Source organism: Scyliorhinus canicula, chromosome 8, assembly GCF_902713615.1.
Source record: "Scyliorhinus canicula chromosome 8, sScyCan1.1, whole genome shotgun sequence".
Lineage (NCBI taxonomy): Eukaryota > Metazoa > Chordata > Chondrichthyes > Carcharhiniformes > Scyliorhinidae > Scyliorhinus > Scyliorhinus canicula.
In genome coordinates this window covers 170,519,316-170,546,007 of record NC_052153.1, presented here as the reverse complement: position 1 = coordinate 170,546,007, position 26,692 = coordinate 170,519,316, and the positions used below count along the sequence as shown (strand labels likewise).

Sequence of the window (26,692 nt, the reverse complement as noted above, 5' to 3'; positions counted from 1 at the left end):
CCCTCCCCTCTACCAACAGCAAGGCGTATTTTCTCAACGTCATTGACGAGTACTCCCGCTTCCCCTTTGCAATCCCTTGCCCCGACATGACCGCGGCCACTGTCATTAAGGCCCTGCATAGTATCTTCACCTTGTTCGGTTTCCCCACTTATGTCCACAATGACTGTGGCTCCTCCTTTATGAGCGACGAACTGCGTCAGTACCTGCTCGGTAAGGGCACCGCCTCGAGCAGTATTACCAGTTACAACCCCAGGGGAAACGGGCAGGTGGATCGGGAGAACGTGATGGTCTGGAAGGCCATCCTCCTGGCCCTACGGTCTAGGAGTCTCCCACATTCCCACTGGCAGGAGGTCCTCCCCGACGTGCTCCACTCCGTTAGGTCCCTCCTTTGAACAGCCACAAACGAGACCCCTTATGACCGCCTAATTGTTTTCCCTAGGAAATCCACCTCCGGGGTGTCGCTTCCAGCCTGGCTGACGACACCGGGGCCCGTACTCCTCCGTGAGGAGCCATCAGTCCGACACCCTGGTCGAGGGGGTCCAGCTCCTTCACGCCAACCCCCAGTATGCCTACGTGGCGCACCACGACGGCCGTCAAGATACAGTCTCCGTCCGGGACCTGGCATCCGCACTATCCCCTATGACCATCACCTACCCCCCAACCTACACCGAACACACCCCCCGCCCCTGCATGGCCTCCACCCCTACACCCCCTCCCCCCATCGGTGACTTACAGGGATGAAGCTCCAGAAGACACACTCCCGGAGTCCACACCCGTGCCCGCATCGATGAGTTCAATGCCCGTGCCCGCACCGACAAGTTCAACACCTGTGCCCGCAGCGAAACCAGAGCTCAGGCGATCGCAGCTCATGATCAGGGTGCCGGACAGACTCAACCTGTGAGCCACTTCACCCCCGCTGGACGTCAATTGTTTTTCACAGGGGGTGAATGTGGTGAATGTATTATGGCAGCCATTCACCACTGTATTGCATTGTACTATGTTGTTGCCCTTGTGGGCTCCGCCCCTTTGGGGGAGGTAAATAGAGCTGCTGCCCTGTCGGCGGCTTTCAGTGCAGAGCAGTCGCAGGCAGACACAGTTCTAGCTGATTAAAGCCACTTTTCAGTTCAACTCTCCGCCTCGTGTGAATTGATGGTCGCATCACTCTGGTATAGAGTCATAGAAGTTTACAGCATGAAAACAGGCCCTTCGGCCTAACTTGTCCATGCCGCCCAGTTACTACCACTAAGCTAATCCCAATTGCCCACATTTGGTGCCAGCCTAGTAAATCTCCTCTGCGTCCTCTTCTGGGTCTTGACATCCTTCCTAAAGTGTGGTGAGCAGAATTAGACACAGTGCTATAACTGAGGCAGAACCAGTATTGCTTTGAAGACCTAACATCAATCCCATGCTTTTGTACAGTAAGCATCTATTTTTAAAGCCAAGGATCCCAACCAAATGTTGTTTAATAGCCTTTCGAACTTGTCCTGTCATCCTCCAAGATGTGTGTGCATACACCCAAGGGCTGGCTGTTTCTTCACCCAATTTAAAATTGTACCATTTTGCTTTTATTACCTCCCCTCAGTCTTCCCAACAAAACACATCACTCCACTCTGCCAACATTAAATTTCATCAGCCATGCCTCTGCCCATCTCACCAGTATCGATATTTGTCTGCAGTCTGTTACTGTCTTTTATATTGCTTGCACTCTTTCCGTGTTTTGTATTATCTTCCATCATTGAAATTATACCCTGTTTACCCAAGTCCATGTCATTATGATGTATCAAAACAGCAGTGGCCCAAATACTGACCCCGAAGGGACACCACTGCATATTCCTGCAGTCTAAAAACAATTTGTTCACCATTACTGACTGCTTTCTGTCTTCCCGCTAATTTCAGATCCATGCAGCCACTATCCTTTAATCCCGAGGGCTTCACTTTTGTTAACACGTCTATTAAATGGTACTTTGTCAAACTGTTCTTTGAAAGTCCATAGACCCAGCATCACTGGGGGATTTAGGGGATTTATCACCTCAACTCGGACAGCCCCATGGTTCATTTGTCATGAGTACAAATTCTATGACTATTGACTTTTTTTTAGCAGCAAAAACAAATTAGCTTGCTTAATAACTCCTTTAATAAAGTCACAATGAGCATTTCACTCCAATAGAAAATTAGATTAATTATGTATCAGTACAATAAATCATAACCTATACACGGGATATCAGCCCTTCAAGAATATAGGTTAATTGTGATAAATTAATTGAAAACCTATTACCTTAAAACTAATTTTCCACAGAACAAAATTTAAAGAGGCTTTAATGTCTTTATTTTATCTATCCTTTCCTATTATATTTGATTACAATTATTTTTTAAATCAGTTTCTCAGTCCAGATTCTCACCCTGTAAGTCTTCAATTCTATTTGACTCATACTGCCTCGGGTTCTGTAGTTATTACCCAATGTGTACTTCTCCCTGCGTATTGGCTCTTCAAGATCTCCTGATCTGTTTCCCTGCTTCAACCTGATCTTGATGTATCTGAAGAGTATCTCACTCTTGCTCCACTTCTTCAGGCCCTCTCACATTGGTCCTCTTGAAACAATAGCATAACAAAATGCTTGCACACAGAAGGAGGCCATTTGGCCCATCAGGTCGGTGCTGGCTCTCTGCGAGCGCATCATGGCTAATTTCATTCCCTGCAGCCCAAAGTTGCTTTTCTCTTCAGGTGGTTCTCCAATTTCCTTTTGAAAGATGCGACTATATCTGCCTCCACCACATTATTTTTTTTCTCTTTTTTTTAAATTTAGAGTACCCAATTCATTTTTTCCAATTAAGGGAAATTTAGAGTGGCCAATCCGCCTCGCCTGCACAACTTTGGGTTGGGGGGGGAGCGAAACCCGCGCAAACATGGAGACAATGTGCAAACTCCACACGATCAGCGACCAGAGCCGGGATCAAACCTGGGACATTGGTGGCGTGAGGCTACACACAGCTGAATTCCATTGTCCCTGGAATCATGTCCCTGGAGCACTTTCCTGTGCCCTTGCTGACGTCTTCACAAACTTTCCTAAAGTGTGGTGCCCAGGATTGAATACAGTACTCTAGTTGAGATCAAACCAGTGTTTTCTAAACCATTCATTACAGGGGCTAGATACCCGAGGATGTTCCCCTGCCCCACAGCGATGTCCAAGCCTCAGTTGCTAAATTCAGCAAGAGGGGAATGAAATGTTCAAGGGGGCGGAGGAACAAGGATGATAAGCGATGCCATATTTGGAGATGGATGGGGAGGAGGGCCTTATTTCGAAAATAACGCACCTTGCTCTGCTATTGAAGGAAAGTGAAGGCAGCACAGTGGCGCAGTGGTTAGAACTGCTGTCTCACGGCGCCGAGGTCCCAGGTTTGATCCCAGCTCTGGGTCACTGTCCGTGTGGAGTTTGCACATTCTCCCCTTGTTTGCGTGAGTTTCGGCCCCACAACCCAGAGATGTGCAGGGTAGGTGGACTGAACACATGAAATTGTCCCTTAATTGAAAAAGATGAATTGGGCACTCTGAATTTTAAAAAAGGATAGTGACAGAGGGAAAAAAAGAAAATTATGGACCAGATTGCCTTCATCAGTTGACAAGAAATTGCAGGTAATTTTAGTTTAGGATGTGATTATTGACCTTCCCTCCATCATAAAATCAGAAGTAGGGATGTTCACAAATTATTGCACAATTTTCAGCACCATTTGCAACTCCTTAGATACTGAAGTAGCGTGCGCCGATATACAGCAAGAACTGGACAATATTCAGACTTGTGCTGATAAGTGGCAAGTAATATTTGTGCCTCACAAGTGTCAGGCAATGACCATATCCAACAAGAGAAAATCCAACCATCTCCCCATGACACTCAATGGCACTGCATTGGTGAATCACCCACTGTCAAATCCCAGGGGTTACCATTGACCAGAAACTGAACTGGGCTAGATATAAATATAGTGGCTACAATAGTAGGTCAGAGGCTGCGGGGAGTAAGTCACATCCTGACTACCCAATTCCTGGCCACCATCTGCAAGTCACAAGGAGGGAGTGTGATGGAACGCTTTCCTGTTGCCTAGTTGAGTGCACCTCCAACAACATTCAAGAAGCTAGACACTATATAGGACAAAGCAGCCTGCATGATTGGCACCCCATCATTCAAGATTCACTCCCTCCACCACTTATACACCCTGACGCAGTGTGTACCATTTAGAAGATGCACTGTAGCAACTTACCAAGACTGCTTTAACTGCACCTTTCAATGCTGTGATCTTTACTACCGAGAAGGACAAAGGTGGCAGATGCATGGGAACAGAAACACCTGTAAATTCCCCTGCAAGTCACACACCATATTGACTGAGAACTATATCACTGTTCCTTCACTGTTGCTGGGTCAAAATCCTAGAACTATCCCCACCGCATCCAACAGCATTGTGGGTGTTCCTACAATTCATGGACTGCAGCAGTTCAAGAAGGCGGCTCACCACCACCTTCTCAAGGGCATCGAAGATGGACAATACATGTTGGCCGAGCCAGCGTTGCCCACATCCCATGAACAGATTAAAAAACCACACGAGAAAACTTTCAGAAGTTAGAGAGCCAGCGTGGATTAGTGAAGGGTAGTTAATTCCTGGCAAATCGGATTGAATGTTTTGAAGAGGGGACGAAAGGGGCAGCACGGTGGTGCGGTGGGTTAACCCTGCAGCCTCACAGCGCCGAGGTCCCGGGTTCGATCCCTCCTCTGGGTCACTGTCCGTGTGGAGTTTGCACATTCTCCCCGTGTTTGCGTGGGTTTCGCCCCCACAACCCAACGATGTGCAGGTTAGGTGGATTGGCCATGCTAAATTGTGTCTTAATTGGAAAAATTGAATTGGGTACACTAAATTTTTTTTTTAAAAGAAATGGGGACGAAAGTAGAGGACAGGGAAATGTCTTTTGGCATCACTTATATGGACTTTCAGAAGTCATTGCGTATGGTCCTTCATATGGAGACTATCACCCAAGTTGAAGCAACTGGAACTAAAGGTATCGTTCACAGGGTACTTTCTAAATGAGGAAAAGCTGGAAACTGTGGAGGATCATTGAGACTGGTGGATCCACATACACAGGTCTTTATTATGACATGAATAGATATAAAAAACAATCAAAAAGCCCTTTATATCGACAGGACCAGAAAACAAGAGGGTAGGAGTGATAGTTGGGCCATGCCTAGAGTACTGCGAGCAGTTCAGGACACCACATCTTAGGAAGGGTGGGCAGAAATTTCCCCAAAATGGCAAAGTGCCAGGTTCAGTGAGAAAACCGGCGCATTTCTCCCCAGAGAAACAGATGGGTTTCCCGACAAGATCCCCCTACACTTAAAGAATTAAAGACCCCCCCCCCCCCCAACCTCATTGATCGTGGGCACGATCTAACTTTTAAAAAAAAGAGTCCTTTCTGGGTGGGATTAGCAGGGTTGCCGGGTGCGACCACTCTTTTTAATAGTCCTCGGTGATTTTAGTGCCCTAGTGGGGAATGCGCCCCACGAGGCCGCACTCAGCATTATTTCTGCTTGTGTCCTGGTCTCTCGATCCCACAACGTCAATCCTGGAGCCCCCAAAGCCCCAACTCACCTATAACGGGATCATCGAATCCCCTTGTACCCCACCTCACAAGGGCAGGGCACCCCCAACACCGAGCACGGGCAAAATGTCAGCCTGGCATTTGGCGCTGACAGTCTGACACCATTGAGGGCCACCTGAGCACCCTGGTAGCGCCAGGATGGCATCCAGTTGGCACTGCCAGGGTGCCTCACTGACAGGACGCTGACCATCCGGGGGCCACCAATCGCCTGGGAGGCCCCCGCAAGGACTGTTCCACCTGGTCCCTGATGTGGAGACCAGTGCTGAACGGTGCCCAGCTGGGGTATTCACAGCGAGGCCGGTAGATGCCGGGCGGCCGTTAGATCCGGCACAAGCACAGCGAAGTGGGTTCTTAAACTCACTTTGCCGTGCGAGATCAGTTTCGACCTCAAGCGGCGTAACGGCCATCGGGAATCCCGGGAAAGGCCTCTTCCCGGATCTACCGGCCACGTTGCGCTCCGTTTCTGGCGGGACTTGGCGGGTAGATTGCGCCCAATATCTATGCCCCCCCCCTCCAAACATAGATCACCTGATTCCCCCTCCTAACATAGATCGTCAGCCTGATCTCTGCCACGAACATAGAAAGTTAATGTTCACAACCAAGAATTGTTACATTTTTCTTTAAGGTGGTCTGTATTTCTCCGAATGGGAACACTTGATTGACCCAAGTGATCTCACGTGGCAATTTGTACATTACTGATATTAACAGCCTTCAGCAGTGGCCAAAATGGCATTATTTAATGTTTTGTGACACTTAATTCATTCCCTCAAATTGTTCCTCACTGCTGCTGACATGATTGAAATAACCATGTGAGGGAGAAAGGAAGAGAAGTTTGTGCCAATAGCGTTAGCTGAAGAAGGGTGAGAGGAGACACGTTGCCAGAGAGCTAGTGTGTCAAATGGCCTGAATCTATCATGTAGTGTTACAAAAAAATAAAGAATAGAAACATCTTTGAAAATGGGGCTGTGTTTATGGGGCACCAATGCCTCTGCTCTGCCGGCTAAAAGGTAGTGGCAGAGCCCGCCCACTACCCTACCATCTGCCTTGCAGCAACTGAAGCAAGAATTCCACCCCTATCTAATTGGATTAGCTGGCAGCTCTCTAGTCCCAGCTGTGCCAGACAGAAGTGATGGTCACTGCTGGAATTGCAGGCAGTCTCACCACGCCATGTAGCCCGGGTGAGTCCAGAGTGTTGCCTCAGTGTGTAGCTCGATTATATCTTTGTTTCCCGAAGCCACGCAGAAGCAATAAATAACTGGCTATTTCTTGGCCAACAGTAAGAGGTGGCAAATATCTCCACAAACAAAGCTGTCTCATGAATGCCTCAGTGAACAAGGAGTTGTGGATTGTCCTGACAAGTGGCAGTAATGACCAGAATGCATCACCCCAGCCACTCAGTTTGAACTACGCATGTAAACCGAGCAGATTTCTCTTTTATACGACTTCACAAGTGGGGAAATTTGTAAAAGAAAATAGTACGAGTGGTCTCGAGCTGCCATAGTGTTGCAAAGGGCTTGTTGTGTTTCCTTCTCACCTGAATTGCACAGGGTTGCACCTTTACTGCAGGAAACAACTCATTCAAATGCAGTCTACGTGTTACTTTTTTTAAAAAAATGTGTACATAGTTCCCTTAATGCTGTTTATGATGCTGATGGTGAATGCTTCCCCTGATTCCTTTAACATTTTATATCTCATTTCTGCACATAGAAAATTAGCAAAGCAGGCAGTTCTTGAAAATGGGCATGACAACCTTATAGAGATGGATGTTTTTACTCCTCGGTGTCACGATGGGAGTTACGGGGACGGGTATGTCATTCTGAAAAATTCAAGCAAAAAGTGATATGAGCTGCCAGCAGAGAATCTTGGCTATTAATGTAACAAGAGTACCAACTATGATTTCTCAATAAAATCCTATTTTGATTTTTTTTTTTTGTCGTTGACGGCTTTTGCAATGTCTCGAGGCCAGAGACCTGTTTCTCTTGGGTACAAACAAGCTAAATTACTAACTGTAGCAACACTTTGTCATGAGGTAATAAATAAAATCACTCGTCTGGCAGCCTTGCAACAACTCATTTCCCGTTCACTCAAGCCGGTCTACTATTGCACAAGGATAACAGTTAAACCTGTGTAGGCAGCTTAAGTCTTTTAATTTCATTCATTGTCATCAGCTGTCAGAAATTTCAACTAATTTCCAATTTTTTCCCTTCCCATTCATGATTTCTTTGCCCTGAAAAATAAGGTTGAACGTGGGGGTTTTATTCTGTGAATAGGTTATTTTAGAACAATCTAATTAAGGTGGCCCCAGCATGTTCCTGTGCTGTCAGCATGTTGAGTCTCAACGTGATGGGGATTGCTATTCTAAAACTGAAAATGCGGGAGATATGAACAGCCTTGATTAGTGGAGGCAGTTTTCCTTGTGACAAGTACATCGTCGAGGTGCTTCACTGCACAGTTGCAGAACAACCAGACTCTGTAGGAATAGAATCCCTACGCTGCAGAAGGAGGCCATTCAGCCCATGGAGTCCGCACTAACCCTTTGAAAGGGCACCCTCACTCGCCTATTTCCCCGCAACACCACCTAACACCACGTTGGACACTAAGGGGCAATTTAGCGTGTCCAATCTACCTAACCTGCACATCTTTGGACTGTGGAAGGAAACTGGAGCACCCACGCAGACAGGGGGAGAAAGTGCAAACTCTGCAGAGTCACCCAAGGCTGGAATTGAACCCGGGTCCCTGGTCCTGTGAGGCAGCAGTGCTACCCACTGTGCCATCTTGGCACCCATAAATGAGGGGATGTCATGCAATCTTCCAACAGAGAGGGAAATTCAGAAATCATTTTGCTGGTTCTCAAATCATCTGCTTGAAGGTTGGGGTCTGATTGGCTCATTCAAGGTGAAAAATGGGAGGCGGACCGATCCCAGCTCACATACCCACTTCTGTTGCCAGCCTGCTGGGAGGCGAGATTTTCACGGGATCAGGGTTATAATGGTTCTTTCGCCCAATTAGTGGCCATGGGGACAGGAATTCAGGGACGTGGGCTGGATACTGACTCAAGTAGGCAGCCATTGCTGGACCTTCATCTTCAGATTTTCCAGGACAAATGGGGAATGGGTGGGCTCATCACATGTGGGCTGTTTTCAACCCGATTTCACTGGAAACTTAAAGAATGTTCCAGCTGGAACATGTAATAATAATAATACAATAATAATAATAATAGCTTATTGTCACAAGTAGGCTTCAATGAAGTTACTGTGAAAAGCCCTAGTTGCCACATTCCGGCACCTGTTCAGGGAGGCTGGTACGGGAATTGAACCCGCGCTGCTGGCATTGATCTGCATTACAAGCCAGCTGTTTAGCCCACTGTGCTAAACCAGCCCCTGATCTACTTCTGCATGGATTACATACTATTGCAGAGCTCATTAAAAGAGACATGGTCTTTTTTTTTACATCTCCAGCTTAACAGTCAACCCTGATCCCACCCATACTCAAGTTTCAGACACTCATCTTCTGGAGCAAGTCTCTTGAATGCCGATCGGAAGCAGAATCTCCTGCTCATTTCTTTCTCCCTGGTTTAGAAGTGCTGAGGCCAAGTTATTTTTTTTCCTGCACCAGTTTGAATCAGCTCACTGAGCCCAGAACCTGAATTCTTCCTGGCCTCCGTGGCTCAATTCTACAATAGTTAGGTCACATCGCCACAGCTATTGGACAAGCCATGCTCTCTTTGTTCGATCTAGTCAGCAAGCTGTGGGTCAGCATTCAATTGGTAGCAGGATGGGAAAAGTTGAAAGAATGAACAAAGTTACATTTAGGTAGTGCCTTTATGAACTCGGATAGCTCAAAGCACTGAGGTGCAGTCATTACTGTTACGTAAACAAAAACGGAAGCCAATTTACACACAGTCAGACCTCACAAGCTGAAAGTTAGTTGAGTTATGTTAGCTGAGGCATGTTAGTTGAGGAATGTTGGATAACACATCAAAGCAAGTTTTTCTCTGTCCTTCCTGTATCATTTCCTCATGTTCACCTGAACAGATGGAAGAGTCCTCAGTTTAATGTGTTGGGTTTGTTGGAATAATGTGGCAATCCCTCTGTAATGGATTGGTCTGAACCAAGATTAGGCTATCAAATACTGGAACCCTGCTGGAACCACCAGCTTTCTGATTCAGAGATAAGAGTACTACCAACTGACCCACGCCTTTTTCCTTTACACACTTTTCCAACCAGCCATATATTCTGACGGCACTTACTAATGTACCTTTGAAGAAAAAAGTGCAATTGTTCTTAACATGTCATGTGTGTAAATATCTTAAACATAGAAAACAAGGGCAGCACAGTGGTGCAGTGGTTAGCATTGCTGCTCACGGCAGCAAGGTCCCAGGTTCCATCCCGGCTCTGGGTCACTGTCCATGTGGAGTTTGCACATTCTCCTTGTGTTTGCGTGGGATTCGCCCCCACAACCCAAAGATGTGCAGGGTAGGTGAATTGGCCACGCTAAATTGCCCCTTAATTGGAAAAAATGAATTGGGTACTCTAAATTTTTTTTTTTAAACATAGAAAACAGGACAACACGGTAGTGCAGTAGTTAGTGCTACTGCCTCACAATGCTGAGGACCCGGATTCGATCCCAACCCCAGGTCACTGCCTGTCTGGAGCTTGCACCTTCTCCCCATATCGGCGTGGGTCTCACCCCCACAACCCAAAGATGTGCAGGGTAGGTGGATTGGCCACACTAAATTGTCCCTTAATTGGGAAAAAATAGAATTGGGTACTTTAAATTTATCAAAAAAACCATGGAAAACATCTCAAAGTGCCTCTTCAGATGGGAGGCAAGAATCACAAAAAAACAGCATGCAGGCACAGCAAGTAATTATGAAGGCAAATAGAATGTTGGTCTTCATTGTAAGTGGGCTGGGGCAACAAAAGTAAGGATGTCTTGCTCTAACTGTACAGGATGTTGGTGAGCCCACACCTAGAGTACGCCGTTTAGTTTTGATCTCCTTATTTAAGGAGGGGACTACGTGCAATGGAGGCACTTCAGAAAAGTTTCACACAGCTGATCTCTCGGTTGAAGGGATTATTTTGTGAGGAAAGATTTAGCAGGTTGCGGTTCTACTCATTGGAGTTTAAAAGAGTGAGAGGTGATCTTACTGAAGCAGAAAATTCTGAGGGGCCACGTGCAGAGCAGATGACTCCCCTCCTGAGGGAATCTCGAACTGCACAGGTTCAGAATAAGAGGAAAAGACAGAGATGGGAAGGATTTTTTTGGTCACCTCCCCTAATCCCTTTAATTGTTTGGGCACATCATCCATGTTCTTTGTGTCTCCATGAAGCACCATTGGACATTGTTTCCTGTGTTCGAAGCATTCGATATATACAGGTTGCTACTGTTGTTGAGTGAGGTAGACTGCAGGCATAATCAGAGTAGCAGCTTTTGAGGAGGCTTTGGAAAAGGGGCAAGGAAAAAGGGAATCTAAAGAATAGAATTTGTGGGGACGGAGCCGAGGAAAGATCTTCCCCTGCTGGTGGAGCAGTGTTTGCACAATACCATCATTTAAAACAGACTGCCCTTTGCAGATCTGATCAGGCGAAAGTAACGGTTATCTCATATTAACCCCAGAAACATCAAAGTGCCCTAATTTGCCAGAATTGTATATTTACCTAAAAACCCCATTTCCCTGGCTAGCAGACGAGTGATTTGTTTTTTTGAAACTCAGGAGACTTATTCATTAAAAACTCCCAGGCATTAGCATTACAATGGCAAAGTAATTTTAAGGACATAGACTGATTACTTTGGAGGTTGCAGTTAAATTTAATTGGATTATATACCGGCTCACATCCATGAGAAATGAATGCAACTTGTTAAAAATTGCTACCTGATTTAACCCCGAAGCGAATTTGAACTTTGCCTTGCTGATAGCTCGTGTCACGACTTGCATCGTTTTGTCTGTATCTTTTCGATTCCCTGTCCTGAATGTGGTAGTTGTTTGCATTAATGTGTCAAAGAAAAGAAACGCACTACTAAGTATTGCTTCACTTTGCTCATGTTTCTGTTCCTCAGTCGGTTAACTACCATTTGCTGCAGCGAACAGGCTTGAATATTATTTAATTTGCAAAGAAGCCTCAAATGGACCCTGGCATTGTGTGATGTTCTTTTCATGTGCTGTCTGCATGGAAGTTAAAAATGCTTCTCATAGTTATCTTCCGTTCTGCTGCCTCTTGAGTTGTAATTGCTTTTGTGTTTTAAACCATTATTCACATTTAATGTTCATATTATATTGCTAAAATCTGTCAGAGCTTCTAAGCTGCATTGGTCAAAATGGAGCACCCATTGTACTTGAGTTACCATTATTATAACCTGGAACAGAATGCCTTAGCTTAGGAAGGCTGCATGTTTGACCCGCCATTTTGTCATGTATAAGCTGGTGGTGCTGGTGGTAGAGGTGCTGGATTGGTTTCAGTGCCCAGGGATGACAAAGGGGCAAAGAGTTCTTGTCAGACTCTTGCTACCTGGACCAGGCATGCCGACAGATGCTCACCCTATGGTCACTATATAATGCCCATGATTGTCCCAGGGTCAGAGAGGAGACACACGGAATCTAGGGTTTAAGAAAAAAAAGGAATGTATAGCAAAATTAAATACTATGAACAGTTTTGGTCACCTTATCTAAGGAAAGATATACTGGCATTGGAGGCAGTTCAGAGAAAATTCATCAGGTTGATCCTGGCATGAGGGATTTTTGTATGAGGAGAGGTTGAGTAGGTTGAACCTGTGCTCATTGGGGTTTAGAAGATTCAGAGGCAACCTTATTGAGACATATAGGATTCCCAGGGGGCTTGACAAGCTATATGCTCAAACAGTGTTCCCCCTGTGGGAGAGTCAAGGACCCGAGAACATAACCTCAGAATAAGGGGTCGTCCATTTAAGACAGAAACAAGGGGGGATTTATTCTCCCAGCGGGTAGTTCACCTGTGGAATCCTTTACCCGAGAGAGCTGTAGAGGCTGGGTCATTAAGTATGTTCAAGACTGAGACAGACAGATTTTTTTAATCAGTAAGGGAATCAAGGGTTATGGGTATAAGTCAGGAAAGTGGAGTTGAGAATTATCACATCAAATCAGTCATGATCTCATTGAATGGCGGGGGAGACCCGATGGGCCGAATGGCCTACTTCTGCTTCTGCGTCTTATGGTAATCTGCTTGAGTAAATGGTAGGATCTCATAAATAACTTTATGTGAAGCTGCCTGGGTTGCTCACAAGCACAGAGGTAACAAGTGAGCCCTGGACTGCCTCAGGAGTGGACACATTTATCATACTTCACCACTGTCCATCAAGCTTTCTGTTTAAACCATACAAATGAAAAGCAGTCCTTTTTAAGCAAATTTGTTTTGAGGGCATCACAAACTTGATGGTGTAAATAATAGCTCCACAGCCCCGAGGCACTGCTTTCGCATACATTTTTTGAAAAATATTTTTATTCTCCATTTTCACATTTTCTTCAGAATTTACACCCCACCATCAAACAGTAAACGGTAACGAATACAATGTCAATCCCCTTATTAACAACAACGATCCCATCCTCCCACCACCCCCCAAATAACGGCCCATCTGACAATATAGGCATCAAATAAAACTACACCTCCCAAGGAGGAAAAAAGAAAAAGGAATCAGGAATTACCAATGGTCACCGTTGACATATATGGTCCACCCCCCCTCCCTAATATTCAATGCCATCCAATCCCCGAAAGAGTACCGTGAATGGCACCCATGAATTGTAGCCACTGCCCCCCCACCCCCCTTCCCAGACTCCTCCCCTCTACTTTCTCTTGTAAACTCCTCCCCCAACCTAGGTTCCTTCTCCCAACTTTTCACCCCAGCTAGACTCACCAAAACCTGTTCTACCAGGCTCCGATGGCCGCAGCCCCTCCCCCCACCTCACTCCCGTTCACTGGCCGGCTTAAACTGGCCAGCCTGGAGGCCCCCGCCCGGGTCTCCTTCCCCCTTGCCCGGTCCCAGTAAAACCAAGAAATCCCCTTTAGCACACAACCCCCACATACACACCCAAGCCCCAAAGAACCATCATTGCAAGTGAAAGTCCCAACTCTTCCCCTGTCCAAATATACAGCGTCGACTCATTTAGTACATACACCAACACGCACTGGAAAAATAAAGTTACATTCGGCTACATCGATGCAGGTACACAACCCCGAGTGCCTTCGCAAACTCCTCCGCCGCCCCAAAATAAAAGTCCTTGGATTTGTAGGTCACCCTCACCCTCAAGGATTGGATGTACTATGCTGCACTGCACCTTGCTGATGAACAGTGCCTTCTTCACCTGGCTGAAGGCAGCCCGCCTCCTCGCCAGCTCCACCGTAAAGTCCTGTTATATGCGTATACCAGCTCCAGCGCACTGCACCACCCGCTTCTGCTTTGCCCAGCACAGGACCTTCTCCTTCACGCTGTACCTACGGAAACACATGGTTACTACTCTTGGCAGCTCGCTCGTCTCTGGTATAGGCTTCCACGACCGATGAGCCCAATCCAGTTCGTATCGAGAGGGAACGTCCCCCTCCCCCAATAGCTCCGCCAACAACGTGGCAAAATACTCCGTTGGCCTCGGGCCTTCCACCCCTTCGGGCAGACCCATGATCCTCAGATTCTGCCACCTGGATCTGTTTTCCAGGTCTTCCATTTTGGCTCGCAGACCCTTGTTGGTCTCTGTCACTTTCCGCAACTCCTTCCCTATCGAGGTGAGTTGATCACTGTGCTGCGATAATGCCTCTTCCACTTCCTTCAGTGTCTCACCTTGCTCCCGCACCTCTACCGCTGCGCTTGATACTGCCGCCCTCACCAGGGCAATCGCCTCCTCCATCAGCTTTTCTTACAGTTCCTGTGCTGACTTTTCCACTCACCGGCGGACTTTCATTAACTCCCTTTTTCACGGCCGTTTTTTTCCCCATGCTTGGACATTTCTCCTCCCTATGCCATCTTACAGCTTTTTCAGCCTCCGTTGTCCCTGGGACCGGGCATTAAAACCTCAAAATTTCTATTCCCAAGCGGGAGCCCGCCAACGTGCGGCTGCCTCCTGCTGTCATCACCGGACATCTGCTTTAGCATACATAATGTGATTGTTTATGGTTAATGACAAGACTTCTTGAATGGAGGTTAGACAGGTATTCTTATCAGTGAGATAACACTAACCTGCATATCAAAAGGATGAAATAGCTCCTTGGAAGAGAGATTGTCACTGCATTGGGGGAGAGACTTTACACACAAGTAGAATGAACAGCCATTTAACCCAATAGATCTATGCTGTTACTTGCTCCACATGACCCTCTTCTCACCTTAATTCATCTCACTCAACCAACACATCCTTTTTTTCCTTTCTCCCTCATCTACTTATCAATCTTCTCTTTAAGTGCATTGATGATATTCACTTCAACTACTCTATATGGTAGCAAGATCCACATTCTTTTTTAAAATAAATTTTGAGTATTCAATTAATTTTTTCCAATTAAGGGACAATTTTGCGTGGCCAGTCCACCTATCCTGCACATCTTTGGGTTGTGGGGGCGAAACCCACGCAAACAAGGGGAGAATGTGACACAGACAGTGATCCAGAGCCAGGATCGAACCTGGAGGCTCGGCGCCGTGAGACAACAGTGCTATCCAGTGCACATTCTTTTTTAATATAAATTTAGAGTACCCAATTTTATTTTTCCAGTTAGGGGGCCATTTAACATGGTCGATCTGCCTACCCTGCACATTTTGGGTTTGTGGGGGTGAGACTCACACAGACACGGAGAGAATGTGCAAACTCCACAGGGACAGTGACCTGGGGCCAGGATTGAACCCAGATCCTCGGTGCCATGAGATAGTAGTACTAACCACTGCACCACCATGCAGCCAGCAAGATCCACATTCTAACCAAAACTGAATTCACTATTGGGTGTATTAGTGACTATCATATTTATGGTCCCTAGTTTTGGATTCCCCAAGAAGTACAGCTATCTTCCCTTGCTTTGCCCAGTTAAACCCCTATCAAGTTATCTCTCAGCCTCCTCTTTTCTAGAGAAACGTGCCCCAGTCTGTTCAGTCTTTCCCATTAGTTATGATCTCTCAGTTCTTGTATCATTCTTATAAATCTTGTTTGCATCTTCTCCAGTACTTCTTCAGCATTTTTAATAAAATGGTAAAGTCGCCATAGTCCCAGATGACCATTGACCTTTGAGGGAGAGAGCTGACTGGTGGTGATTTAATCTGAGGATCACCGCATCTCAGGGCAAGGTGGGGCAAGGTTGAGAAGGCCTTCATGAGCCTGGACGGGAATTGAACCCGCGCTGTTGACTTGGCTCCGCATCACAAACTGGCTGTGTAGCGAACTGAGCTAAACCACTGCTCTAATTAAATATCTTAAGGTGGGAAGAGGTTCAAGTGGAGCAAAGAACAGCATAGACCTGTTGGGTCAAATGGCCGTTCATTCTATTTGGGGTGTTGAATTCTGGACTAAAGCAGTGAGTTCTGACAGAATATTTGTTGGTGGAGACATTGCACCTGAGTTCAATCTCAACCTCACCCAACATTCACACTTTCTACTCCTGTTTCCTAACCTGTATGAGCCAAGAGATTGATTGAAGTGCTCCCACTGCTACCTGGCTGAAATACCTGAACACAGAAAGGGATAAAGGATTGACCCGGACACATTTGTTCAACACTGCGGTCAGTTTATATATTCACAAGAGGAAGGAAGGAAAGAGTGATGAAGAAACATCCATGAATGAATCACAGTGTAGTTTAGCATCATCCAAAACATTTTGGGACATGAGGTTTGTGCATGGTTCACTCGTTAAAGATTTCCTCTGCAGGGCAGCATGGTGGCGCAGTGGTTAACATTGCTGCTTATGGCGCTGAGAACCCGGGTCCGAATTCCGGCCCTGGGTCACTGTCCGTGTAGAGTTTGCACTTTCTCCCCCGTGTCTGCGTGGGTTTCGCCCCCACAACCCAAAAGATGTGCAGGTTAGATGGACTGGCCATGCTAAATTGCCCCTGAATTGGAAAAGAAAATAATTGGAGAGTTTATAGTTGTACTGGGAGGATACTGAGAGGATGTGGGAGAGACTAGAACCAGGGGACATGGTTTAAGAATAAGTCGTCCACCATTTAGCACAGAGAGATGAGACGGCATCTTTTCTCTCAGAGGATCATTAATATGTTTAACTCACTTGCCCAGGAAGCAGTCAAGACTGAGCTATGGAATTTATTCAAGGCAAGGTTTACGTAGATCCTTGATAGACAAGGAAGTCTAGCTTTATGGGGAGGGCTGGTTTCAAAATGAAGTTGAGACCACCACCAGATCAGCCATTATTGGGTGATGGAATGGGCTCAAAGGGCTGAATGGGCTACCCTTCCCCAACCTCCTATTTTCCTATGTGACGGATACAGAGCCGTAAAAGTTAATTGGCACAGGAAATGCTGATGAAGAACAGCATGTGAATTTGGGCAGGACAGAGTTTTAAGCAAAACAAGTTCTGATGTGTATAGCAGCTGCAAGAGTGGACAGTAACCAAGAGTGTGCGCGGATCACTGGGTTAATATTGGGTTTTCAATCAGCTTGTTAGTTTGAATCCTCTTCCCGCTAAAACATTCCAACCTGAGCAATCTTCAGCGGGTGACTCATTTCGAGCGGGCTGAAATATACTCAACTGCTGAATATCATTTAACAATGCTGCAAGATTCAGTGTGAAAAGACTGACCTGCCTCCCGAACCAGGCCTGCAGGAATTGCATTCCACTGCCCTCGGCTACTGAAAGAAATGTTGGCATTGTCTTGAAGCTCGCTTTTGATTTTAAACTGACTGAAAGGGCGCTTGTCTCAGCTGGAAGCACATCTGCAGGACAGGACCTGGTGGCCCCTTTACCTCAGTCCTATTGTGGATGACATCGAACCCTTTCAAGGTGCATCTTTTTTTTTTTTTTAAATAATTTTTATTGAAAGAGTTTTTCCATACAGACATTTACCCCTACTAATTTTTAAATTATTTACAACACAATCCCTCTAGGCAAATGTCCCTCCCTCGCCCGCCCTCATCGCGCGCACCAGTCCCCCCCCCCCCCCCCCCCCCCCCCCCCCCCCGGCAACCTTAACAACCAAGGCAGCCTACAGTTTCAGACATGAGCAGCGAGCAGGCTTGCCCGCGTTACAGTCGTGCGTGTCCCCCCACGACCCTTGCTGCCCCCCCCCCCCCCTCCCCTCCCCCCCCCCCTCCCCTCCCCTCCCCCCCCTCCCTCCCCCCCCCCCCGGGTTGCTGCTGCCACGACCCCGAACGTCTATCTCTGATCTAAAAAGTCAAGGAAAGGTTGCCACCCGCCTGGCGAATCCCTGTACCGACCCTCTCAGGGCAAATTTGATCCTTTCTAGCTGAATATAGCTAGCCATATCGTTAATCCAAGTTTCAACGCTTGGAGGCCTCGCGTCCTTCCATTGAATTAATATCCTTCGTCGAGCCACTAGGGACGCAAAGGCCAGTATTCCGGCCTCCCTAGCCTCCTGTACCCCCGGTTCTACCCCGACCCCAAAGATCGCAAGCCCCCATCCTGGTTTGACCCTGGACCCCACCACCTTCGACACCGTCCTTGCCACCCCCTTCCAGAACCCTTCCAGCACCGGACATGCCCAGAACATATGCACATGGTTCGCTGGGCTTCCCAGACATCTGACACACCTGTCCTCACCCCCAAAGAACCGGCTCATCCTTGTCCCCGTCATGTGAGCTCTATGCAGCACCTTAAATTGAATGAGGCTCAGTCTCGCACACGAGGAGGAAGAGTTGACCTTCTCCAGTGCATCCGCCCACGTCCCGTCTTCTATCTGCTCTCCCAGCTCCCCTTCCCACTTGGCTTTCAGCTCCTCCCCCGATGCTGCTTCCGCCTCCTGCATTATCTTGTAGATGTCTGATATCTTCCCCCCTCCGACCCAGACCCCCGAGAGCACCCTATCACTCGCCCCCTTACTGGGGAGCAGGGGAAACCCCTCCACCTGCCGCCTAGCAAATGCCTTCACTTGTAAATATCTGAACATGTTTCCCGGGGGGAGCTCAAACTTCTCCTCCAGCCCTCCCAGGCTCGCAAACCTCCCCTCTATAAACAGGTCCTTCAGCTGCCGTATGCCCACCCTGTACCAGCTCTGAAATCCCCCGTCGATGTTCCCCGGGATGAATCTATGGTTCCCTCTTATTGGCGCCGCCAACAGACCTCCCATTTCACCCCTATGTCGCCTCCACTGCCCCCATATCTTGAGGGTGGCCGCCACCACCGGGCTCGTGGTGTACCTCGTGGGGGGGAGCGGCCATGGTGCCGTTACTAGGGCCCCCAGGCTTGTGTTGCCACAGGACGCCCTCTCCATTCGTTTCCAAGCTGCCCCCTCCCCTTCCATCATCCACTTGCGCACCATTGACACATTTGCCGCCCAGTAGTACCCCGAGAGATTGGGCAGTGCCAGCCCTCCACTGTCCCTACTCCGCTCCAAAAAGACCCTCCTCACCCTTGGGGTGCCATGCGCCCACACGTAGCTCATGATGCTACTCGTCACCTTTTTGAAGAAGGCCCTAGGGAGGAAGATGGGCAAGCACTGAAATAAAAACAAGAACCTTGGGAGGACCGTCATTTTGATTGACTGCACCCTCCCCGCCAGCGACAACGGTACCATGTCCCACCTCTTAAACTCCTCCTCCATCTGTTCCACCAGCCTGGAAAAGTTCAACTTGTGGAGGGTCCCCCAGTTCCTTGCCACCTGCACCCCTAAGTACCTAAAGCTCTTTCCTGCTCGCTTGAAGGGGAGTCTCCCAATACCCTCTCCCTGGTCCCCCGGGTGTATCACAAAAACCTCGCTTTTGCCCAAATTTAATTTGTACCCCGAAAAGTCCCCAAACTCTGCTAATAGTTCCATTATCTCCGGCATTCCCCCTTCTGGGTCTGCCACGTACAGCAGTAGATCATCCGCATACAGCGATACTCTATGTTCCTCCCCTCCCCTAGTCAGTCCTCTCCACCCCCCTGAACCCCTCAGTGCCATCGCCAACGGTTCAATCGCCAGTGCGAAAAGTAGGGGGGATAGGGGACATCCCTGCCTGGTCCCTCGGTGGAGCCCGAAATACTCCGACCTCCTCCCGTTTGTCACTACACTCGCCGTCGGGGCCGAGTAGAGCAACTTCACCCACTTAATAAACCCTTCCCCAAACCCAAACCGTTTCAACGTCTCCCACAGGTACTCCCACTCCACCCTATCGAATGCCTTCTCCGCGTCCAGCGCTACCACTATCTCAGCCTCCCCCTCCACTGCCGGCATCATAATTACATTCAGCAATCTCCGCACGTTCGTGTTGAGCTGCCGCCCCTTCACGAACCCCGTCTGGTCCTCATGGATTACCCCTGGCACACAATCCTCTATTCTAGCTGCCAGGATCTTTGCCAGCAACTTGGCATCCACGTTCAAAAGCGAGATAGGCCTGTAGGACCCGCACTGCACGGGGTCTTTATCCCGCTTCAATATCAGGGAGATCAGAGCCTGCGACATTGTCGGGGGCAGAACCCCCCCCTCTCGCGCCTCATTAAAGGCTCGTACCAGTACCGGTCCCACCAAGTCCACATTTTTCTTATAGAATTCCACCGGGAACCCATCTGGCCCCGGCGCCTTCCCCGCTTGCATCTGACCTATTCCCTTGACTAGCTCCTCTAGCCCTATTGGCGCCCCCAGCCCTTCTACCAGCCCCTCCTGGACCCTTGGGAACCTCAATTTGTTTAGGAAGTCCTCCATTCCCCCTCTCCTCGTCGGCGGCTCAGACCGATACAACTCCTTGTAAAAATCCCTGAAGACCCCGTTCACTTCTTGCCCCTTCTGCACTACCTTCCCGCCCCTCTCCTTCACTCCCCCAATCTCCCTAGCCGCATCTCGTTTGCGAAGCTGGTGTGCCAGCATCCTGCTCGCCTTTTCCCCATACTCATAGACCGCGCCCTGTGCCCTTCTCCACTGCGTCTCTGCCTTCCTGGTGGTCAGCAGGTCGAACTTGACCTGCAGGCTGCGCCGTTCTTCCAGCAGCCCCTCCTCTGGTGCCTCCGCGTATCTCCTATCCACTTCCAATAGCTCCCCCACCAGCCTCTCCCTCTCCTGCCTCTCCTTTCTTTCTCTATGCGCCCTTATGGAGATCAGCTCTCCCCTGATCACTGCCTTCAGGGCCTCCCAGACCATCCCCACCTGCACCTCACCCGTGTCATTCAAGTCCAGATAGCTCTCAATGCTCTTCCGGACCCTTTTACACACCTCGTCGTCCGCTAACAGCCCCACATCCAGCCGCCACAGCGGGCGCTGGTCCCGCGCCTTCCCCATTTCCACATCCACCCAATGCGGTGCATGATCAGAGATCGCAATGGCCGAGTACTCAGCTTCCCGTACCCTCGGGATCAGCCCCCTGCTCAACACGAAGAAATCGATTCTGGAGTACACTCTATGGACGTGGGAGAAAAAGGAATACTCCCTCGCCCTCGGCCTACCAAACCTCCATGGGTCTACTCCTCCCATCTGCTCCATGTACCCCCTCAGCACTTCTGCCGCTGCCGGCCTCCTATTGGTCCTTGCGCTCGATCTGTCTAGCCCGGGGTCCAGCACTGTATTAAAGTCCCCCCCCATGATCAAGCCCCCTGCCTCCAGTCCCGGAATGAGGCCCAATAGGCGCCTCATAAAACCCGCGTCATCCCAGTTCGGGGCATATACGTTGACCATCACCACTTTCTCCCCCTGCAGCTTACCCTTCACCATCACATACCTACCCTCCTTATCCGCCACCACCTCCTCCGCCACGAACGACACCCTCTTTCCCACCAGAATCGCCACCCCCCCGGTTCTTTGCGTCCAATCCAGAGTGGAACACCTGTCCCACCCACCCCCTTCTCAGGCGAACCTGGTCCACTACCTTCAAATGGGTCTCCTGTAACATTGCTACATCAGCCTTCAGTCCCTTCAGGTGTGAGAATACCCTTGATCTCTTGACCGGCCCATTCAACCCCCTCACGTTCCAAGTGATCAGCCGGGTCGCGGGACGACCCGCCCCCTTCCCCTGCCGATTAGCCATGTCCTGTTCCCTGCTCGCCCCGGGTCGACCCTCCCCTTCTGACCCGCTCCCCATGGCGATGTCCCCCTCCCCCCACCTCTCCAGTCCTCCACTTCCCGTTTCTGGTCTTTTCAGCAGCAACCCGGTGTCCCTCCCTAACCCCCCTCCCCCCCCCCCAGGCTAGGACCCCTCCTAGCCGCGATGTACCCTCCATCGTACTCCCGTAAGTCAGCTGGTTCACGCTGACCCGGCTGCTCCTGCCCCACTCCGACTCCCCCCGGCTCGGGGGGGGGGGCCCCCCCCCCCCTTGCCACTCCTCCCTGGCCCCGCTCCAGCGCGGGAAAGGTCGCCATTGCTAGCCACGCCCCGCACTCCTCCCCTCCCCCCCTCCTCTGCCCCGCGCGCGGGAAAACAGAGGAAAGCCCCCGCTTTCGCCCTGCCACACCCCACCCCGCCATCTTCAGTTCCACCCCCGTCCCCGTCCATGCCTGTAAAAGAACCCCCCCTAGGAGCCCATATCCCCGATCTGCTCTCCCCCCCCGTCCCACCTCCCCAACTTAACATTATAAATAACAGATAAATAACAAATAACAATGTACTTAACAGTCGCCCTCTACCAAACAGCATAAATAACCATAAATAACCCTGAATAACCGCAATAACAATAACTAAGGGAAGTTGGCAAAGGGGGAAAAAACATCAGAAGAAAAACCACAGCAAGAGTTCAAAATCCAAACAAAGAATTCAGCTGAAAGTACCCGAGCGGCTACGGCCGCCAAGTATCCCCTGGGTCTAATTCGAGTCCAGTTTCTCTTCCTGTACAAAGGCCCACGCCTCCTCTGGGGACTCAAAATAGTGGTGTTGGTTCCTGTAGGTGACCCACAAGCGCGCTGGCTGCAGCATTCCGAACCTGATCCGTTTTGCATGTAGCACCGCCTTCGTCCGGTTGTACCGGGCCCGCCGCTTTGCCACCTCCGCACTCCAGTCCTGGTAGACCCTCACCGTCGAATTCTCCCACTTACTGCTCCTTTCCCTCTTGGCCCACTCCAGCACTCTCTCACGGTCGCTGAGTCGCTGGAACCGCACCAGCACCGCCCTCGGGGGCTCATTTGCTCTTGGCCTCCTAGCCATGACCCTGTAGGCCTCTTCCAGCTCCAGGGGCGAAGGGACGGCCCCTGCCCCCATCAGGGAGCTCAGCATTTCTGCTACATATCCCGGGAGGTCTGACCCCTCCAGGCCTTCTGCCAGGCCCAAGATCCTCAGGTTCTTCCGCCTCATTCGGGTATCCAGCTCCTCAAAACGGCTCTGCCATTTCAGGTGGAGTGCCTCGTGCACCTCTACCTTTCCCACGAGGACCGTGGCCTCCTCCTCCCTCACAGTCATCTCCTGTTGCAGCTCCCGAATCGACGCCTCTTGGGTCGCCTGGGCTCCCATCAGCCTGGTGGTCGTCGCATTCATTGACTCCAAGAGCTCCATTTTCAGCTCCGTAAAGAAGCGCAGGAGAGCGGCCTGCTGCTCCTCCGCCCATTTCCTCCATTCCTCGGGTGCTCCACCGGCCGCCATTTTGGTCTTCTTCCCCCGCTTTTTTTTGGGAGCTGCTGTTGCTTTCTTTACCACCCCACTCCGGGTACCGACCATAAAGTTGGTCTGGTTCTCTTCAGGGAGCCTTCCCCCACCGGGATTTGTCCTTACAGCGCCGTTGGGGCCCTCCAATCGGCCCGAAAACACCTTTGTAGCAGGAGCAGCCAAACGTGCGACTTAGCTGGTCATAGCCGCAACCGGAAGTCCAAGGTGCATCTTTTTAATGTCAAACTGAGGGGTTTCACTCTGGATTGAACTTCACTTTGCAGATTAAGCCCTAAACATTTTGGAATGCCAGAATGCAAGAGTTCATTCAAGTAAACAGGGCAATCATTTCTGAAAAATACATTTTTTTTAAATCTATCTCATTTGAACACTGGTTTGACTTTTTCAATAAAATCCAAGCCTGGCAGAATTTATTTTCAAATCCCTTCAGAATATAAGCAGTTAAACAATTACTTAGCACTATAGTGTAGAGGTAAAATAGATGGTTAAGGCACTTAAAACAGCCAAAGCGTTCAGTCCCTGGTAATGTAGTACTGCTTTTCCTAACCTCCTCATTAAGCAAGAAGACTTAATATGTTGAGTAAATATTTCCTTTAACTCAGGGTAGGAGTTGCCTTGAGGAGTATTTCAGTCTGTGGAATCAATCATTTGGTGTTTTTGTGTCAACGCCCCTATAAACCTGGAGTGCGTTTTTTTTCTCCCCGATGCCATTGCCATGTCCTTCAGCCATCTTAAGCCGCCATGTCTCTCTCCTGCACTTCGGCATGTTTGTATGTGCGACCCAACTGTGAGAAACCCTGGCGTTTGTGCACTCTTGTCATCAAGCATCGTGTTGGTTCTTGTGTCCGCCGGGGCTTGCTCGCGTATCTTCACAATTCTTCTCCACTCTTGCTTTTCAGGCATTTCCTCTTCAAAACCGGAACGGGAACAACGCCATTATTCAGCACAGCCTCGCCTGGTTACACCATGGCCTCAAGTGCCGTCTATTCGCCGCCTCCACGCCCACTGCCTCGGAACACTCTTTCCAGAAGTGCTTTTAAGTTCAAGAAATCGTCCAAGTACTGCAGTTGGAAGTGCACGGCTCTATGTGCAGTTGGTGTGTCAGTCATACTGGCAGTACTGCTGTCTTATTTTATAGGTAGGTGCCTAGCTGCACATCATTAGCACGGTTGTGTTTTTCTATTGTCTCTGCAGGAAGCACGCAAGATTCCTGTATGATTTATGGCGTTACTTATGTCTAAAGGTCACTCTAATTTTGGATAAGTTGTTGTTGTATTTCGAAAATATCTGACGGTAGAGACCCTGATGGAAGCCTCCCCATTGGGGTGAGCGTTCTCTGCTGCTGTTTCATTTTGATGGGTCCCCTCCTGAGCTTTGCTGATATTTGAAGATTTGTTTTTTAGTGCATGACCCAGTCACTTACAGAGTTGATGAACGTATATCAACTCGATCGGAAAGGCCATGAAAAAGTTACCTTGGGAAACACAAAAGGCTCCCAATGTAGTTCATTATTCAATCCCGGAATGAAACAGGTTTTCGATCACTCTCCCTCTCTCTCTCTCTGTCTCTTAGAAGAATTTGGAATTTTACATCAAAATAAATTCAAGCTGCAGTACTAATCCCGACGAGAATAGGAAAATAAATAAATCATGGACAGATCAAAATGTATTTATTGTTGTGATTGTTGTACATTTTTAAAGAAAATACTGTTTGTAGTGGAAATGATGGATGTATACTTGCACTTCTAACCCAATCCGTGTGTGTAAGTTTTAACTATGTGCATTTTAAAGGATAATGCTGTGCTCCCTTTACAATTTACACAGTAACAGAGCAACGATTGACCTCCCTATTTTGGAGGAATGGCTATGGTGCAAACTTTTAGGGAGGGTAAATGCATTGACCTCGTGTGCGAGGTTGGCACTAATACAGTTGAAGGTAGTTCACAGAAGACATTTGATGAGGTCGAGAATGAGCCACCTGTTCGAAGGGGTTGAAGACATTTGTGAAAGGTGCGGGATGGGGCTGGCTAATAATGTGCACATGTTCTGGTTGTGCCTAAAACTGAGGAGATTCTGGGCACCTTCCATAGCACCACGTTGACAGGGTTACAGTTGAAGCTTGAACCCAGTCCCTTGGGGGCCATATTTGGGGTATTGGTGTTGCTGGAGCTCCAGATAGTTGTGTGGGCAGATGTCTTAGTCTTCACCCCAACGAGGTGGATCCTATTGGGGTGGAGGTCAGTTACTCCACCCTGTGCCTCAGATGGATGGGAGACTTAATGGAGTTTGAGCCTAGAGAAGGTTTCACAAGAGATGGCGTCCATTCATATCTCACTTTAAGGAATTAGCCTCAGTCAGCAGCTAAAAGGGAGGGTAGTTAGTTGATGAATCGTTGTCGGGTTGAGGGAGGGATCGTTAAATGTTAGTTGAATGTGTGTAATGTAAATTATGTAAAACAATTTGAAAAAGCTACTAAAAATATTTATCAAACAGAAAAAAACGAAATAACAATTGACCTCCCTGTTCTGGATGAGGGTTCACCAAAACAAGTCAAGGTTCTTGCTCCTGGTTGCTGGCCAGTGGCCTATGTTCAAGCGCAGTCATCCAGTGGAGAACTGATCAGGCTTAATTAATGATCGCCACAGATGCAAGCATGGGCAACATGGTGGCACAGTGGTTAGCACTGCTGTCCCACAGTGCCAGAGACCCGAGTTCAATTCCAGCCTTGGGTGACTGACTTTGCGGAGTTTACACGTTCTCCCAGTGTCTGCGTGGGTTTACTCCGGGTCCTCCGGTTTCTTCCCACAGTCCAAAGATGTGCAGGCTAGATGGATTGGCCATGCTAAATTGCCCCTTAGTGTCCAAAGGTTAGACGGTGATAGGGCCTGGGAATGGGGACTGTATGGGATGCACTTTCGGAAGGTCAGTGCAGACTCGATGGGCTGAATGGCCTCCGTCTGCACTGTGGGGATTCTATGATTTTACGAAATGGCCACTTGGGTGAGGTATCAGGGAACAGTTGGCTCCCGTGGATCTCAATGCAGGATTAGTCAGCACTTTCAGAACCGAGGAACAGGTATTTGAGCGGTAATGCTTACTTGTGTCTTTGCACGCTCCTGCAATGTTCCCACTTTATATTCTAGCCTCACTTTCCAACCCACCTCACAGCCCCTTGGCACCCACCCCCTGTTGAGAGGTCGCATTCGATTCCAGTTGCTTATTGTGACCTGAATGCAGTGCCTTGGACACAAATTCCAAGATTTAGTTCAGTTACAAGAAGTTATTTAAGAGGAAAATGGTGCCAGAATTCCATGACTATGGATCCAGTCTGCCAGCTCGAGTGTGAAATAATACATGTGAAATAGA

At 48.7% G+C, this 26,692-nt stretch overlaps 1 protein-coding gene across 25 annotated transcripts in view; it reads left to right on the top strand.

Moving 5' to 3' along the window:
• Positions 1–26,692, top strand: part of tenm3 (teneurin transmembrane protein 3) — a 4,148,867-nt gene that overhangs the window by 3,854,766 nt on the left and 267,409 nt on the right. For 20 of the 25 annotated variants that reach the window (XM_038805737.1, XM_038805738.1, XM_038805732.1 and 17 more), the window contains 2 exons: positions 7,346–7,444; positions 24,227–24,465. In XM_038805737.1, coding sequence (XP_038661665.1) covers positions 7,346–7,444; positions 24,227–24,465 — 338 coding nt within the window. The remainder of the gene's footprint in view (positions 1–7,345; positions 7,445–24,226; positions 24,466–26,692) is intronic. The other 5 variants (XM_038805742.1, XM_038805741.1, XM_038805751.1 and 2 more) reach the window with 1 other exon arrangement.